Source organism: Eucalyptus grandis, chromosome 1, assembly GCF_016545825.1.
Source record: "Eucalyptus grandis isolate ANBG69807.140 chromosome 1, ASM1654582v1, whole genome shotgun sequence".
NCBI lineage: Eukaryota > Viridiplantae > Streptophyta > Magnoliopsida > Myrtales > Myrtaceae > Eucalyptus > Eucalyptus grandis.
Genome location: NC_052612.1, coordinates 44714572 through 44732801, shown reverse-complemented (window position 1 = coordinate 44732801; position 18230 = coordinate 44714572). Strand labels below are relative to the sequence as shown.

Here is an 18230-nt window from a genome sequence, read left to right as displayed (position 1 = left end):
ATACACAAGAAAAGGAGTAAGGGCAAGGGGATCGAGCCCTTGTCACCACCACTGCCCCGTTGCCAAAAAGGGTTGGCAAGGGTTGTCGGAGCCTCAACCAAGGCCGGCGACCCTCACCGAGTCCTCACCTAGCTATGGTGACCCTTGGTGAGGGATGCCAGAACATGGCGCAATCTAGATGAGGGTCGTCGCCCTTGTTGAGGCCTTGACAACTCCTTGCGACCCTCGCTGAGCCCCCATTAGCCCTTTCTGGCAATAGAGCGATGGTGGTAAGGGCTACCACCATTGCCTTTAGCTTCTTTTATTATTATTATTTTATTTAATTGAAATTCTATTTAAAGAATTAGAATATGATCCGCATCATGCCACGTTAGAAGAAATTTTTTTAAAAATGCCACGTCAGCATTTTTCATTAGTTGAAATGAACGGAGTTAATGAAAAAATTCGAATATAAATTTGATAAGTTTTATGACTTAATTACGCTTCTCAATTGTACTTTTATAATAAATTTTAGGAATTCTACTAAACATATCCCAACTTATTACGCTATGATTTAACCCTTTTATATTAAAAAACGAAGAGGAAAAACAGGCTTTCCTCTTTCTCATCGCTAATGCAAACCAACAATGACTCTTTCATTTCCCTATTGCCATTATTGAGATCTATAAGACTTTGTTTGACAATCGGCATAAAATTCATAATACAATAAAATTTATTTTATTATGTATTCCCAGATAAAATAAAGTCGGATATAATAAGATATAAACTCGATAAAATTATCCCATATGGGAGATATGATAAAAGTAGATATGATTTCTAATATTAATAATAAAAAATCATTTCCCTCAAATGACAATATTATTAAATTAAAATTATATTTCAATATAAATAATATTTGAATTATAATATAAGAAATTCAAAATAAAAACAATAATTAGGTTATTTTAATATATATTTATATTTATGATATATTTTAGTATTTTAGGTTCTTAGTATATTTTACTATTTAATAAAATTTTATTAGAGAATGATGGGAGAGGAAGAAAGAAAGAAATTTAAAAAAGAAAAATAAAATAAAGTAGACCAGAATATCGTGAGAGGTTTTTACCATATTTATTTATAAAATTTTTATTTATTTATTATATTAAATAATATATATGATATGATTTGAATATATTCGATATTATTATTATATTTATTATTGTTATATCCTTCCCTCCCTCAACTATTTGTTGAACATTGAATTCACCCCATTTATTTGTTGAGCATTGAATTCGCTCAATATAAGTTTTCTTGGTTTCGCATCTTATTCTATCATACTCAATTTGCTAAAAAATCTGGACACGAACCGCAGCGTCTTCTTGACTCTTGAGCGGCTCCATCTCCATCGTTTTTACCTCGCAGGACACGCATCTGCACACGATTAGGCGAATCCAATCGCAAGCCCGCAGCTCCACGACTCCGCCGGAGCCTTTTCTTCCATCGCAATCTCTCTCGAGCCGAAGGAGGTTTTCCGTTCCGGTTCGCGGCCAGCAGGGAGCGGAGAGAGTTCCCGTCGATCGGCGTCTTGTGATCGCGAGGGGCCGGAGGCGAAATGGCGGTGGGGAGGGAGGAGGTGGAGATAGTGAAGCCGAGGTCGGACAAGAGGGAGTACCGGAGGGTCGTCCTCAGGAACGCTCTCGAGGTCCTCCTCATCAGCGACCCCGACACCGATAAGGTCCGTACGCTCCCATCGGCCGCGCTCGTTTCGTTTCGATTTGTTTGTGTTGCCGGTTAATCTGTCGCATTTGCCTATCGGCGTGTCGTGAAAGGGAACGATGATTTACGACGACACTGTCGACTTAGTGGATGCGGTTTTTGATGAAGTTTTGGGTGGTGCAGTGTGCTGCTTCTATGGATGTCAGCGTCGGCTCCTTCAGCGATCCCGATGGCCTCGAAGGCCTTGCCCATTTTCTCGGTAATTCGTTCTTCTTATTATTATTATTATTATTGAAAGCACGTGTAGAAGCTGTAATCTCTGCGAGGAGCAGTGCCCTTGCGATTATCGATTGCATGTTTGTCGATTGGTGTATGTGCAGTGAGAAGAATAGAACTGGAACTTGAGTTCAGTAAGTTTTAGGTCGAAAATGTTGATAGTTTGGTCCACAATTTGGATGTTGAAGGTGAAGAGTATCATTTATTCACTGCGAAATTCACTATTTAATGGATATTTTAGCGACGAATCTGGTAGAAAGAAGGCATGTAACAGATGTAGGTAATTTCCCTAAATTTAGTGCAAAATCATGCTTCAACATGTCATACCTTGTATTCTCAATTCACGGCATGAAGCAGCCTTCTAGGAAAAGCGGTGGTTGTTTGTGTTTTGAAAGCTCATCTTCTCATGTTGATTTTAGAACACTAGTTCGTTATGTATAAAATCATGTTCACCTGAAAGCAGTATCTTCAGTAACGAATTTTGATCTACAAGATCAACTTATTACACCTTTGTCATTGATCCATTAGCTTTTACTATTTCCTGATTATGTATACAAATAAGCTGGCTTCTTGGAGTTTCTTTTTTCTTTTTGGGTTCTTAGGGTCCCAATTTCATGATGCATGTTTTTTTGCCTCAAAAGGTGCTTCTTTTTGTATCATGTGTCTGTGAGTCCTGCCTTCTTATATCTGATATGTTGTTGCAGAGCACATGCTGTTTTATGCCAGCGAAAAGTATCCTGAGGAGGATAGTTATTCCAAGTTCATCACAGAGGTAACTGCTTATGATTTTTCGGTGATGCATCTGGCTTATCCCGTTCATCATTGAGAATGTTTCATGTACCTGAGATGCTTGGTAGAAGGTTGAGCTGCCTCCCTGACCCTTCCCACTTCCCCGTTCCTTTTGAATTTTTCTGAAGCAATTAGCGCAAGAGACAAGTTGCTTTAGGTTCCTTTTTTGCCTCCCTGAATGCATGTAATTGGAGGGCTAAAAAAGAAACTAAAGTCTTTCTGATACTGGTGCTACAGACCAAACTCTTAAATCGACGAGTCTAATTTGCAAATTTAGATCTTAAAAACATGCAAAGACAAGAAACAATCAAGGCCAGCTGTTCATTTCGCTTTCATGACATTATACATGGCAATAGCTTCGCGTAAAGATCATGCATTTTCTACTTGTTTTCGGTTATGTAAGATACTTTTCTTCCATTTTTTCCCTCTCCCTTTCTGAGTTTAAATCAAGACATTATTTAATTGCTATATGCTGCAATAGCAAGGTATCCATGCGTTATTTTGGGGATAGGTTAACTTTTTAAAAATAACAAGGCCGAGGATATTGTATTATGGTATCTGTGTGGAACCTGAAATTGTGGTCTCTAGAATGGGAGCTTGTGTTTGCTTTCTTTGGCATCAACTTCTTGGTAATTGTAGATGGACAAGGTTTCTCGAGTGCTCTCTGTCCATTCTCTGTAAATTATGGCGTCTGCTTCTGCTTCTTGCTTATTTTGCTCTCTTGGGATATTTCGTGGCATGGTAGCTTGTTTTCTATATTAGGTTCCTTTATCCTCAAAGAAACTCCTTGGCATTTTATATGCTTCTACATGGCTGAAGTTTGTAAAATAACCCTCTTAATTTTTTTTATCTCACTGTGATTAGCATGGGGGTAGTACAAATGCTTTTACGGCATCCGAACACACAAACTTCTATTTCGATGTTAATGTTGATAGCTTTGAAGAGGCATTGGACAGGTACATGGTGAACTTCTCTCTTTTTTTGTCAATGATAGCTCAAGGAATTTTTGTATAACTTCTGCACCTGTTGTATTTCTTACCTGTGGACCAGGTTTGCACAGTTTTTCGTTAAACCCTTGATGTCTGCTGACGCCACAACGAGGGAAATTAAAGCTGTTGATTCTGGTTAGATTATTTATTAGGAACCTCAGAATTGTAATTCAATTCTTCAATGTCATGTCTCTGTTTATTTGTACGTGATCATTTTCTACAGAGGCTCATTGTTAGCCTTTTTGTCCATGCAGAGAATCAGAAGAATTTATTGTCTGATGGTTGGCGCATGAACCAGGTGAGAGTTAAATCATTGACGACACATAATGACATTTGTTTTGATGGTCATCTAGCTACCTTAGAAAATGAACTTTGAGGGTTTCCTTACCAGAGTAAATGGTGGAGATAATGGTCTTCAACAATCAGGCTAAGCCCATTTTGCACCTTTTTTTCGGGATAGGTAAAAGGAAAGATTACTATAGGCCACCAAGGGGGTGCAAACCTATATACAAAAAGAGTTAAGTTAAAAGACAGATCATCTAAAGTGTCTATTAAAGCATTTACATCCAATATAACTTTCAACTGTAGCAAAAGCGTAATACTTTAACCAACTTTTGATAATTACAGAAATGCGTCTCCTCTATGATGAAAGATCTCTTATTCCACTCTTTCCGAATCGACCAAAAAGCAGCAAGAAGGATTGAAGAAATCCTGCTTTACTTAACATGAGGCAAAGGAAGACCTTGCCAAGCCCATAATGCTTGTGCAATAGATCTTTATATAACCCAAGATTGCCCAATGCACACACCCAGATCATTCTTGTCCATGGACAGTGAAGAGATGTCTCACTGCCTCTGCTTCTCTTTTTCCCACAAAAAAAAAAAAGCATCTACTGACCAGCAGAACCCTTCTTTTATGCAAATTGTGTAAGGAGAGAGTACATTCCCAAGATGCCTTCAAAATGAAAAATTAAACTCTAGTTGGTACTCTCACTGTCCAAATAGCTTTCCAAGGAAAGCCTTGTTGCTACCAACAATCTTCTTTTCGAGTAACTAAAATACGGCAGTACGAAAGAAATCCCATCTCTACAACTCCTTGAAGACAAATTATCCACTGAAGTGAGAGAAATGTTAGAGCCATACAGCAAATAGAAAAACTGATAAAGCTCCAATAGTTCTCCCATTAGATTATCTTAGCTTTCGCAAGTTTTTTTATGATTTCATTGTGCTGCAATAAATCACTTTTGACTGCGTAAGATGGTGAGTCTGTACTCTTATCCTCTCACTCTTGCTGGTGCTAACGCTGGTCCATCTATGCAGCTTCAGAAACATATGAGCGAGAAAAGTCATCCATATCATAAGTTTAGCACAGGTGAGTGTCTCAAATTTTTCTGTCTCTAATGCAGAAGAGGATGGAAGTTCTTTTGTTAAACTCCTCAGTTCTTGATTAGTAAGGTATCAGATTTTAAGTCTTAGGTATTACAGCTTAATGGGCCGAGCAACTTGAAACCAATTTCTTTTTAATTTAATTTGTAAAAGAACTCCAGTTTCATGTGTGTAGTAATTGTAGTCTATTGCGTCGTCTGTACATTATAAAAAGAAGAAGCAAGTGATTTGTCTTGTTGCAGTTATATTATTTTTCATCATTGTGAAAACATGTTGCTCCTGCATATTGTAGGAAATTGGGATACCTTGGAGGTTCGACCGAGACAAAAGGGACTGGATACCAGAAATGAGCTAATCAAATTTTACAAAGAGAACTATTCATCTAATCTAATGCATCTGGTCGTATATTCAAAAGGTTTGTTTTGAATCTAGTTTCTATATGCTGAAGATTTTGTAAAAAAGAAATATTGATAACTTGAATAATTCTGTCAAGATTTCATATTAAACTCCCTTGAGATGGGAAAAAAATTGGTAAATAATTTTCATATTCAGGTAACATCTTTTTCTGATGTTGATGGCAGAAAATCTTGATAAAATTCAATGTCTGGTAGAGGAGAAGTTCCAAGAAATTCAAAATGCTGTTAAAAGCTGTTCTCGTTTTCCTGGACAACCTTGCAGCTCAGAGCATCTACAGGTTTTCATATCCTTGCCAAGATTGTTGTGCTTAGTCTAGGATTCTGCGGTTTTCAATTTCTAATTTAACGGTGGAAGGGATAAGACTTATTAAAACAAGATATTAGGATTTTGATTTCTAAAATTTGATCTCCAGATTCTTGTGAAAACTGTCCCAATCAAGCAAGGTCACAAATTGAGGGTTATCTGGCCAGTAACTCCGGAGATTCATCACTATAAGGAAGGGCCTTGCAGGTATCTCGGTCATCTTATTGGCCATGAAGGAGAAGGGTCTCTGTTTTACGTCTTGAAGATATTGGGTGGGTGTGCACATCTTTCACATGATTTCGCCCATCAACTTTCCGATGCATGCATTTATAATTTTGATGCAAAATTACGTGAAGAGGGTACATACAATTTTTTTTTCACTGATGGTTGCACAAATAGATCAATTAATTTTTTGTAGAAATTTTAATGAGTCAGTAGATCTCTGACTTCCTTGACAATGTTAAAGGTAAAATTTGCATGTTTAAATTTCTTGTGATATGTAAAAGTACTACTCTTACTTGCTTTTGATTTCTTGCATGTATGCATTTGTATATTCAAGTAACATCTTATGAGTGCCCTTAGGGGCACGCAATAACAAAAGCCTTTTGCAATTACTTTAGTGCGATGTCCTTGTTTAGGAACTAGAAATAGAATCCACTTCAGAGACTCTGTTGGTTATATCCTTTGGTTGATCTATAGGTGCTTTTGAGAGTTTTACTTCCACACAAGTTGCCTTTCCCTTTTATCCGCACCTCCGTTATTCACCTGTTGATATGAAGGAAATGTATACTGGGATGTTAGCATAACCATGTTTTTTCTCTCTTCAAAATTTTAAATCTGCAATAGACGTAGATTTGGATCCTTTTTGTCTGAACCCGATGCAGTCAGTCATCCTTTCTCTTGCTGAAAGATAATATAATTTTTGTCATTCAAATTTAAATGGTAGACCATAGCTTGTGGGATTTCAAAGCTTCAGGGCACAAGAAGTTCCCTGTAACTGCCCCTCTCTCTCGAAGAATTTTTTTTTTTAATTTGCGACTATGAAGTGGTTGCCAACCCACCTAAAAAGATAGGAAAGTGCTAGTTGTAGCATTAAGTATAGCAAATTGTCTGGTCTTCATATTGAGAGGTTATACTGTTTCTCTGGAAGGTTTAACATTTTTTTTTCCTCATGAAATTGAAAGGACAGCTGAATGTGCAGTAATATCTGCTTTTTAACAACAGAAAAATCTATTGGCCAAAAGAAAAACGACGGGAAAATCCCTTGCAGAGGTGGAACATCATTCTCCTTAGTATTTGGCCTGAAATAACACAACAAAGCTTGTCCATAGCACTGTCCTGACACCACAGTAATGTAGTCCAGCTGCAATTAGAGATCTTGTGCATTCTTCCATCTTGCCGAAAGGCAATGGTTTATCGAGATCTTGGTGGGGCTGCGTGTGACAGGCTTAGACCGAAAATTTTGTTGCAGGGTGTGACCCTTATGGTAATGCTCAGAGGAGGTCGCTAGCACTGGTCACCTCCCCACCCTTTTTACTTAAAAAAGGGCAATGGTTTACTAAGATCTTACCTCTCTGACATTATTCACCCAAAATCATGTTCTTGAGACCGTTCTCTTGAATGTCGTCTTCCCATAAACAATACAATTGCCGAGCAAGCAAACTAGCTGTAACCTGTTAGCTTATTATTTAGCAACGGTGATTTTGGGTTCACTTTGGTAACACTACTGACTACACTATTAGAAGCTCTTCATGGCACCGGAACTCAATGTTGGATGACCTAGGGCCTCTATTCTTGCTTAGTATGGTTGAAGCCACCTAAGTGTTAGCTTTTGAACATTACCCACTTTTGTGGCGGAAAAGTTGTAGTTTTTCTGGGGAGGTTGAACCTTGAGGATGTCTTTCTTTTTCTCCTTTTCCTTTAAGTTTTGGAGGACTCTGAGGTAGAAGAACTTCTTACTATATTTCCTGCAAATTGCTCCTTTGTGTATCTTTTTCTTTTTTTCGGTAAGGTAAGAATATATTGACTTTAACCAGAACTATACAAAAGGGGTTCCCGGCACCAAACTCCTTTGTGCATCTTTTATCTACACAAGTAGAAAAATTACATAATGCTTTGTCTTCTCTTGCCATTTTGTGGCTTTGATGCTGCAGGATGGGCTACGGGTTTGTCTGCAGGTGAAGGAGAGTGGAGTAGGGAATTTTCATTTTTTAAAGTGGCAATCGATCTTACTGATGCTGGTCATGGTTAGTGTCTTCATATTCCTCATTCTCTCCTCTAGCTTTATCATAAGAAACACCTCTCTCTCTCTCCAGCATGTGCTTTTGTTGGATTTGTTGTCTTAGGCATGTGCAGCTGTGCCATCAGTTTCTGTGAATCTGCCCCTGCTTGTATGTATAAGTTTTGCATCCTGGCTTTTGTCAGCCCCTTTCTCATTTTTCGCATTCTCAAATGTTTATTTGTGCGACCACAGATATGATAGGCTTTTACATTTTCTACCTAAGTTGTTATTTTTTTTTAATTACCATTTATCTGTATTTGTTTGCGATCAGAGCATGCTTTATTCATTGATGTTTGTCATTTCCCTAATTTTTAAGTTGGATTAATTGATGATCACGTTGCATGCTGCATACTTGTCAAGTGTTCTAGTGAAATTAGGAGATAAAACTTGTGGTGAAAATGTCTATTTTTACGGTTGGGCAGTGTTTTATTTTACCACTTTATTTTTCTGTTTAATTTGCCTTATTTATCAAGTTCTTGACTGAAACGTTGGTATTTCCCAAATTCGACAATACTGTGGTTTCATGGTGGAAAATTTGGACTCGATAATTTTTTAGACAGTCCACGCCTCAAATTTATGGAACTGGACCTATGCCTGTTGCACTTTAGAAGAAGTATGGCAATTTTTGGCTTGAAATTGTTATATGATGGAGTTGGTTTTTTCGCTACCAGATACTTAAGTTGTCTCATAAGGTCCTTTTATTCCAAACACTATACTATACTTATAGGAGCTTCGACTATTTGTGGTCTCCCATCCGTCTATAAATACTCTTTTGTCCATTTATCTATGGATTAGTTCATTTTTCAAGGTTAATTCTGTTTTGTTGACTTTTTTTGCAGAACATGTGCAAGATATTATTGGTTTGCTGTTCAAGTATATTTCTCTCTTACAACAATCCGGTGTTTGCAAGTGGATATTTGACGAGGTAGGCAAATGAACTATGTGGAAAAGGTTGCTCATTTTCTTACTCATCACATGGGAAAGCAAAGACTGACTTCCGGTAGCATGCGTATGAGCAATTTCTTCTGCTGCTATCAGTGGTTGTCTTATACTCAGTTTCTCGATTGGCATCTCATACACTTACCTGCTTACAGAAAACATTAAGTGCATCACCTATTTGTGGCTGGTTAATGATCTTGTTCATAAATGTATAGTACATTGAACATAAGTTGTTTTGGCGATTGCACACAAACAGAATCAGGGAAATCCTGGCATAAAGTGGTTATGTATTCTTTCTAAATCATTTTGAAACATATCATTATGGTGAGAAATAATCATGAGCTAAGCGGTCTATTCATTTATACTTTACCGAGATATGCGAGATGAATGTGAGGCAGGTAAATCTACTACGTGTTTTCATATCTATATCTGTATCTGTATCTATACATTAATGAAAGTAGTTATTACTTGCACATGGTTCTGCCGCCTGGCCTTGTTTATGTGCAAGATTATTAATTGATTTCTTTGACATGCTTTAATGTCGCTTTTTCGATGGGGTCACCCCTAGCTATTTTGAATTTAACGCGATACAGTTCATGATGTTATCGAAGTTTCCTTGATTTTTAAGTTGTATTTTGTTGTACAGTTGTTGATTGTCAATTTATGTAAACAGAAACTTTCCTTTAAACTTATATAGTATATTATGTGTTGTTGAAGCTCTCAGCCTTGTGCGAGACTAAGTTTCATTATCAAGACAAAATCTCTCCCATTGATTATGTGGTCAATGTTGCATCCAATATGGAGGTGAGTTAAGCATTTCTTTATAATCTTCCTTTTGCCTTTTTTTGATATACTTGTGTGTCGGTGGTGCCTAAGTGTTATCAAGGGCTGGCTGGAATTCTTTTGATGTGGAAGTTAACTTGACATTAATTTATTGAAAAACTTTTGATCTGTAACTAGGAGCTCGTTTGGTTTTGATTTAAAAAGCAAGAGGGGATTTCTCTCCAAAATGTGAAAATAGAAGAAATACTTTAAATTTTTTGAAATATTATAATTGAATTTATATTTCAATGTTTGGAAAGGTCTTAAGTGTTCTTCATTGAATGATGGCTTATATGGAAGCATCAATGAAAGGATCATTAAAATGTTTTGAACATGTTACTCTTTTTCATAAAAGTCCATGATGTGAGGCAGCTTCTGCCACAACTTAAAACATAATCCTGTCCCTGAAGTGGAGTGGTCTTACACCTGCAAAGTGCTAGTTGTTCAGGTAGAATTGATTCTGAAGAGTTTGAAGGCTGTAAACAACATGACAAGTACCTGCAAAGCTCATCTCTTTAGAAGATGAGATGTAAACATTTGGTTTTTGGATGAGATGTAAACATTTGGTTCTTTAAGTAATCCATTTTTTAGTAAGAACTGGTGCTTAGAGAGATTTTTCTCCTTTTACATTTAATGCATGCCATGCCTGATTGAAGTGAAATCATCGTGATTATTGATATCTAATGATTTGCCAGTTTGTTAATGGAACTTTAGATATATCCACCTGAAGATTGGATTGTGGGGTCATCTTTGCCTTGTAAATTCAGTCCTGGCACTATTCAAATGGTGCTGGATAAGCTCTCTCCAGACAATGTCCGGTGAGTCTACTACTTCTCAGAAAGGATTGAAATCATGCTTTAGGGGTTATCAAATGACACTTTCCGTTGTTTCTAATGGCTATTTGATTGTTCTTTTCCTGGTTGCTGCATTGTAAGTGCATGGGAAGGTTTATCAAAGAAAATTTAGTGTTTTGATGTGCTTGAGTTTTTGAGAGGAATCATCTCTTATATACGAAATTACATGAAAGTAAAGCTACTTAGAACTCGTCTCCCATTATTTTTCCTAATGCGAGAAGTTTTAGAGGGCTAGGTTCACCAGGCCCCCTGTATGGACGTCACACCTACATAGAAAACCATAGGGTCAGGTTCCATTGGTTTCTCAACTTCTCCAAACGCTATAATTCTATAGTCTGGAGGATCTGTTTGGCGGGTACCCTGATCAGACCTGACTGCAGTATTATTATTCTTTTCTTTTTTGTGTTTATGTTTATGTGTTTATTCAAAATAAAGAAAAAGGTCGGGTTTTAGGTTTAGATATACCTAATTGGGAAGAGTTTTGGAACTTTATTTCGAAAACATGTTTTAGGGTACTAATCAGGTATGTGGTTTTTTTGGGGTTGGCCATTCCAACCCACCACACTGCCATTCATTTCTGCACCTGCAAGAAAAGGCAGTATCAACGCATACGCTTTCACATGCATGCACCTGTCCAGGCACACCCCTTCATGCTGGCACTGTACTGTCTGTATAGAGGCAAAGACTTGGAAACGTCATCTGCATTGATACTTTTGGCAAGATCTGCTAGGATTTTCCAGTAAGGATATTCAGGCACGGGTTACGCCTTAATCAAAATTGAGAAATCTCTTTCTATGTTTAGCTTTTTATAAAATATCTTTTCATGAAAACATGAATGTGGTCCTTAAAGTTATTCGTCAAATAGGACAATACAACTGGAGAAAGCAGATGCCCAACTGCCATTTCATTACCCATTTTTTAGTTAACCATTTCCACTTTCCAGCTTGTTCGTTGAACATCAAATCCAGAATCTCCTAATAAAATCATGACTTATCCAAGGCTATAACCATCCCTATTCACCAGAAACCAGTCACACTATTCATAGATATTATTAATTATGCACTGAAAATTCTTTTCAAGGATTGCATTGTGACTATCCTTTGCAAATTGGAATGTTTTTCATGCTTACTTCTGTCAACATAATCTAAATAGGAATTACTTATTTTATCCAACAGAATCTTTTGGGAGTCCAAGAGCTTTGAAGAATCAACAGACATGGTGGAACCATGGTATGGAACAGCATATTCCATGAGCAGAATCTCCGTCTCTACTATACAGGCATGTCTTCCTTGTTAATTATGTCACTGATTTTCATTCTAAGTGGAGTGGTCTCACAGATGAAGTGGCACATTATGCTTAAATGATAAACATCTTATATTGAATTGTTTTTGACTAGTTGGCAAAATTGCCCCAACACTGTGAATATTCATTCCCTGCAATGTTCAAACATTTTTAGGTCTACCAAGCCTTTTCTTTTCCTTTTTATAATCTGGTGGCATGATTCTATTAGATACTTCATGAATCATTTGTATAAGATGTCTGAGAGATAATCCCCACTATAGTACCATCAATTGCTTATGTTATGTGTACCCATTCAAATATAATATTGTGGACCCTCTGAGATAAACTGGTTTTCTTTTCAAATGTAGTATGCAGATTTTCACTAAAAGAGGGAACATAATACCATGAGATGGAGTATACATCCTTTTCTTTTGCTGGAGAATGGAAAGGATTATCCTTTATATTGTCTGTACTGATTTGCAGGGATGGATGTCGTCTTCTCCTGATGAAAATTTGCATCTGCCAGTACCCAATGTATTCGTCCCTACGGACTTATCTCTAAAAACTTCAGAAGAAAAGGTGTGGTGTATGATACATTCTGAACTTATCCGATTAATCTTTAGCTCCTATCATGACTGATTTTATGAACAGATGAAATTGCCAATTCTTTTGAGGAAGTCATCATACTCGTCATTGTGGTTCAAGCCTGATACTGTATTCTCCACTCCCAAGGCATATGTTAGAATAGATTTCAGCTGCCCCTATGGTAGCAACTCATCTGAAGCTGAAGTGCTGACTGATATATTTACGCGGTTGTTGATGGATTACCTGAATGAATTCGGTAAGATTCTAAAGTACACTAAATGACATGCTCTATGATGGATTACTTGAATGAATTTGGTAAGATTCTATAGTATGCTAGATGATATGCTCTAAATGGTTACCTCATGCTATGTTTCATATCTGTCTTTATTTAACTGTAGTTATTCCTTTGAAAAATGGCAGTCAATTTTAATGTGATCTTCTGCCAAAAAAAAAAAAAAATTTATTGTGATCTGTATACCTTAGAATTTAGTCCCTCTTTTTCTGCAATCTGTTCTTCTATCTATTTGGGTATTACTATGATCATATATGGCCGGTTCTCTCCATAATTTTCCTTTTATGGGTGTGCTTCAGCTTATTATGCACAGGTTGCTGGCCTTTATTACGGTGTGCATCATACCAACACAGGTTTTCAGGTACTAGTTTTAGTTTTTTTAAGCACAAAATGACTGGGATATGGTTTTACGCTTTTCCTTTACTCAGTTTTTTCTGTCCCGAAAAAGATCCTTAAATTTTTCTCAATGGAATTGATGTGGGCAAGCAATTCTTTAGAGTGCCCTTGTCTCTCTTGTGTATGCAGGAGTGGACATTCTATGTGCTGATCCTTTGTTTTATTACTTAGGTCACTGTGATTGGTTATAATCACAAACTGAGGATATTGCTGGAAAAAGTCATCGAGAAAATAGCAACCTTTGAAGTAAGACCTGAGAGATTTGCTGTGATCAAGGTTAACTTTTAGCTCTCTCTCTCTCTCTCTCTCTCCCCCCCCATATATATCTGCACCCTTTACCTTCAGTTTTTGCACAAGTTACGTTAGTGATTCTCTCTTTGCGCATGTATGTTACAGGAAGTGGTGACGAAAGATTATCAGAATTTGAAGTTTCAGCAACCTTATCAACAGGCTATGTACTATTGCTCACTAATACTGCAAGATAATACTCGGCCCTGGACAGAACAACTTGAAGTTCTTCCTTCCATTAAGGGTGAAGATCTCACCAACTTTTTGCCCCTGATGTTATCGAGGACCTTCCTGGAATTTTACATAGCCGGTATGTAGTAATCTACAGCTTCATTTTACAATCTGTGATAGGTCACTGCCTTCCCTTTTTGAGTTTTAATTATATCTGCTACCTCTTGTCTAGGGAATATTGAGCGTGTTGAAGCAGAGTCTATGGTTCAGCATGTTGAAAATATTCTTTTCCATGGTCCACAGCCAATATGTCGACAATTATATCCATCCCAGCATCTGACAAATAGAGTAGTTAAACTTGGAACTGGATTGAGTCACTTCTACTCTGCAGAAGGCCTAAATCCAAGTGACGAGAATTCCTGTCTGGTGCACTATATTCAGGTAGTTCTGTAACTTGATTTGCATATGCAGGAATGAAACTCAGATGTAACCTGAAAGCTTAGCATATATGTTATCTCCGAAATGAAGATTGCTTTAGCTGTCACTCTCCTTGTCAATCTTCACTTAAAAAGACTTTTAAGTTTAGAATTTACATGTGGTTATTCTTGTTCCTTTGTGTTAAAGGGAGTGTAATGCTTTATTCGTCTGCAGAATGATATAAATAGTACTTATTTAACATCAATAATTCCTCTTGTTACATCCTGTTTCATCCTTCATTTGGTGAACTCAAACGTTAGAAGTTTTTGAAGCCGATTGATTGTACAGTTTGAACTTTTCCTAATATATCACTTACTTTCACCAAAAAAAAAAAAAAAAAAAACATTAGAAGTTTGTCTTGGTTTCCCTGCCCAATGAATATACTTTTGCCTAGTATATCCAGTCGAGTGCTTGTTTCTTCCATTTGCTGTTGGTGATTGAAAATCTGCTGGAAGACCAGAAGATGAACATTTTTTGGGTTTGGTATGGATGTCATCGGATCGGTAGTTGTCTGAGGCTTGACAAAGGAACATCTAATATTTGATAAGTCATATATTCTTAAGGATACTGTCTTTTATTTTAAATGTATAAACTTGCTTTTTCAATTTTATTGTTAACTAATCTATGTTTTATTTTTTACTCTGAAACTTTTCTTTGTTCTTCTGTTGTCTGTGAGTTGATTTACATATTTCATGTTATTGCTTTCTCGACACATTTGTATTCCTGTGCCGAAATACTGAAGGGGGTAATTAACTCTGAAAATGAGAGTGTCTAGCTCCCCCTCCCACTACTTCTCCCTCTCTTCTTCTGGTATGACTTTAGTAATGTCTTGCTTTTTAATTTTTCAATGTCCTGTTTCTTTGGAAGGGTTTGATTGGCTATTTGATTGATTATGTAGGTTCACCGGGATGATATCGTGATGAATGTAAAACTTCAGCTTTTTGCTCTAATTGCCAAGCAACCGGCATTCCACCAGCTTAGATCGGTGGAGCAGCTTGGGTACATAACTGTGCTTATGCAGAGGTACTTCAGGCACTCGAACTACAAAATTTACATGCACCATTGCTATTCCTCATATTTCTTTTGTATCATTCAACACAGGAATGATTACGGAATTCGTGGACTACAATTCATTATCCAATCCACAGTGAAGGTGACTGGCAACATTTTGTTTTGTCTTTTAGGACCAAGGTCATTACCTCATATTTTAATCATCCATCTTTTTAGGGGCCGGGGCATATTGATTTGAGAGTCGAGGAATTCCTAAAAATGTTCGAAAGCAAACTATCTCAGATGACAAATGAAGAATTCAAGGTGAGTCAAATGATGCTTGCATTTGGAAGGTACATTAATCGAGGGCGAACCTTCATTGGCAAAATAAAATGGTTGAATAATTGAAAATTGATAATAAATATCAAATGGTAAGATTACCATTTGAATTTCTGGTATTTGATCTATATTGAAAATTTTGTTCGTGATGCTTGGAATGTGGAAGGTACATCAATATGAATGAAACTTGGAATGATGTAGCCACTTTCATGATGATTCAAATAATCAAGGATGTTGTCAACTAAGTAGTGTCAATGTTCATATTATCACTCTTAAGAATCCAGCCTGCTTTCTTCTTCAGTTAGAATCTGCAGCAATGTTGGAGGCAGGCTTGACTGCGTAATAGAGGGCACATAGAATGGAAAATGAGCTGATGTTATCTGTTGGTCCTTGGACGAATATTGCTTCTCAAGTCTTGTTCATCTTCTTCCTGAATGCCTCCTATGGAAGGAGTGATAGAACTTGCACCTGGAAAAATTTGCATCAAGCACTTCCTCAGTTCCTCTTCCTGGATAGGCTAACGGACTAGTGATAGTGCATGTAACCCTGCCAACCTCGCCCCCCCAAATGGGGCAAAAAAAAAGCACCTAGAATCTTTTGGGAGGTTATATGCGAAATACTCAATAGGAAAAATCTCTTGTAGTGGTGTTTCATTTCTGGGGTAAAAATCACTTCCAAAAAGGATTTGCGCTGCAATATTTACTTAATGAGAATCTTCTTTCTTACCGACTTCCCTAAATCCATCCCATTTTCAAGATTTGTACTCAAGTGGATTCTTTAATGGAGGATAATGCAAGCTAACTGTGCCATCTTTAGCTGGGAGACATAGCATAATCAAACTAATCATTTCCTTATCATATGCAGAGCAATGTGAATGCGTTGATCGATATGAAGCTTGAGAAGCACAAGAATCTGAGGGAAGAATGTGCATTCTACTGGAAAGAAATCTCCGACGGCACTCTGAAATTTGATAGGAGAGAAACTGAGGTATGAACATCGATCTAGACATTAACTCTGTTCTTTCTGCTTTGACCACTAAAATGGGTGGAGTTGCCAGCACTAGGAGATAGTGGTTAGAAACATGATTGATATTAATGACACCCTTTGTTTAGCGTGAAATTCTCAAAGGCATACTTAAATAGTAAAGTATCAAGTTCTTACAAATGATAGTGGAACAGGTAGAAGCTCTGAGACAGCTAAAACAGCAAGAGTTGCTGGATTTCTTCAATGAATATATAAAAGTTGGCGCAGCTAGAAAGAAGACGCTGTCCGTTCGTGTTTATGGGAGCCTGCACACATCTGAGTACATGAGCAACAAAAACCAACAGGCTCAACCATCCTCGATTCAAATTGAGGATATCTTTAGCTTTCGAAGATCTCAACCTCTTTATGGCTCATTTAAAGGGGCTTATGGTCGAGTGAAGTTGTAAGGTGTTGAATTGTCTTCCACACGAAGGAAAGCCATGTTTTTCAAATGGCAGTACTTTGGAATAGAAGGAACGCCCAGAGTATTCTGGATCCAGCTGCGGTTGGAAATATTCCATGAACGGAAAAAGGAGGGGGGATGTGTTTTAGCTCATTCATTCAAGGGCCCGCATGCTCGGACATAAATATCGTCCATTTATTCGTCTAATATCCCCGATCTTTGAGGCGGAGAGAATATATGCCTCTTGCCTTTTTCTCGTTATGACCTGCATAAGTGAAGAACGAAGCGTGTTTTGTTATCTACCTCAGCTCTGAAACCTCCATGCAGATGTGGGAGCAGAAGCGATACTCGAATTTGAAAAGGATGCTCTCCTCATCGTGGGCTGTAAAATATATGTTAAATGTTAGCGTTCACTTTCAGGGTGGGTTTGATAATTATTCTGTTCTCAGAAAAAATTTCTATTTAGAAATAGTTCTCATTTTGTTCCTTAGATCAATTTTTAAGTATTTAAACATGTTTGGTAATTGTATAATAAAAAAAGAATAGAGATGCGTTTGGCATGGTCCTTAAATTTTTTTGGGGAAAATTGTCGAAAAAGTTTTAAACTTATTATATTTTTGTCAATTCAGTTCTAAAAATTTCAATTTTGCCAATAACGTTGTAAATATTTTCACTTCTTGCCGATTGAGTCTATTCGGTTAACTTTGGTTGGAATTTGATTGTAGCACCTCCCAAGCGCCGGGCGTGAATAATTTTTAGTAGTATTATAATTTTTAAATTATTTTTTATGATTATTTTTTTCTTTCCATTCTTTTTGGTCTTCTTGTACCTTTTGCCAGTGGTTAGGCTTTGGCCATAGGCGATGTTCGGCCACCAGTCATGGTAGAGTAGGTCGGCCTTGCTCGCCACAAGCGAGGGTTAGCCTTGGTGAGGGGCGCCCTTGCATATGCGAGGGTCGGCTAGGTGAGATAAGGCAAGGGTCGACCTCACCCAAGCTAGATATGGCGAGGGTGGCCCTCGCCAAGGCCAAAGCAGTTTTGTTGGGTGTCAATTGGGAGAAGGCAATGCCAAGCGAGCCTACCCTAGCCTTAGTGAGGGCTGGCCTCGGGTGTGGCATCATCCTGGCAAAGATGACGCCCAAGCGAGGCCGCTTGGCCTAACCTCGTCGGTCTCATGTTGTTTGGACGAGGGTTGGCCTTGCCAAATTTGGCCTAGGCAAGGTTGACCCTTGT

The 18230-nt window shown here is 37.6% G+C and overlaps 1 protein-coding gene across 1 annotated transcript; it reads left to right on the top strand.

The window, feature by feature from the left end:
• Positions 1-1313: 1313 nt before the first annotated feature.
• On the top strand, positions 1314-17002 carry LOC120285898 (insulin-degrading enzyme-like 1, peroxisomal). The gene is made up of 26 exons (XM_010058855.3): positions 1314-1717; positions 1882-1957; positions 2679-2746; positions 3628-3719; positions 3814-3887; positions 4007-4050; positions 5072-5123; positions 5430-5552; positions 5719-5831; positions 5967-6129; positions 8011-8103; positions 8978-9063; positions 9795-9881; positions 10614-10717; positions 11929-12031; positions 12518-12613; positions 12686-12875; positions 13211-13272; positions 13479-13583; positions 13704-13905; positions 13999-14207; positions 15142-15266; positions 15345-15396; positions 15471-15557; positions 16437-16559; positions 16751-17002. Exons 1-26 carry the CDS (start codon positions 1595-1597, stop codon positions 17000-17002), a joined length of 2904 nt encoding a protein of 967 aa, XP_010057157.2. The 5' UTR covers positions 1314-1594.
• The last annotated feature ends 1228 nt before the right edge of the window (positions 17003-18230 follow it).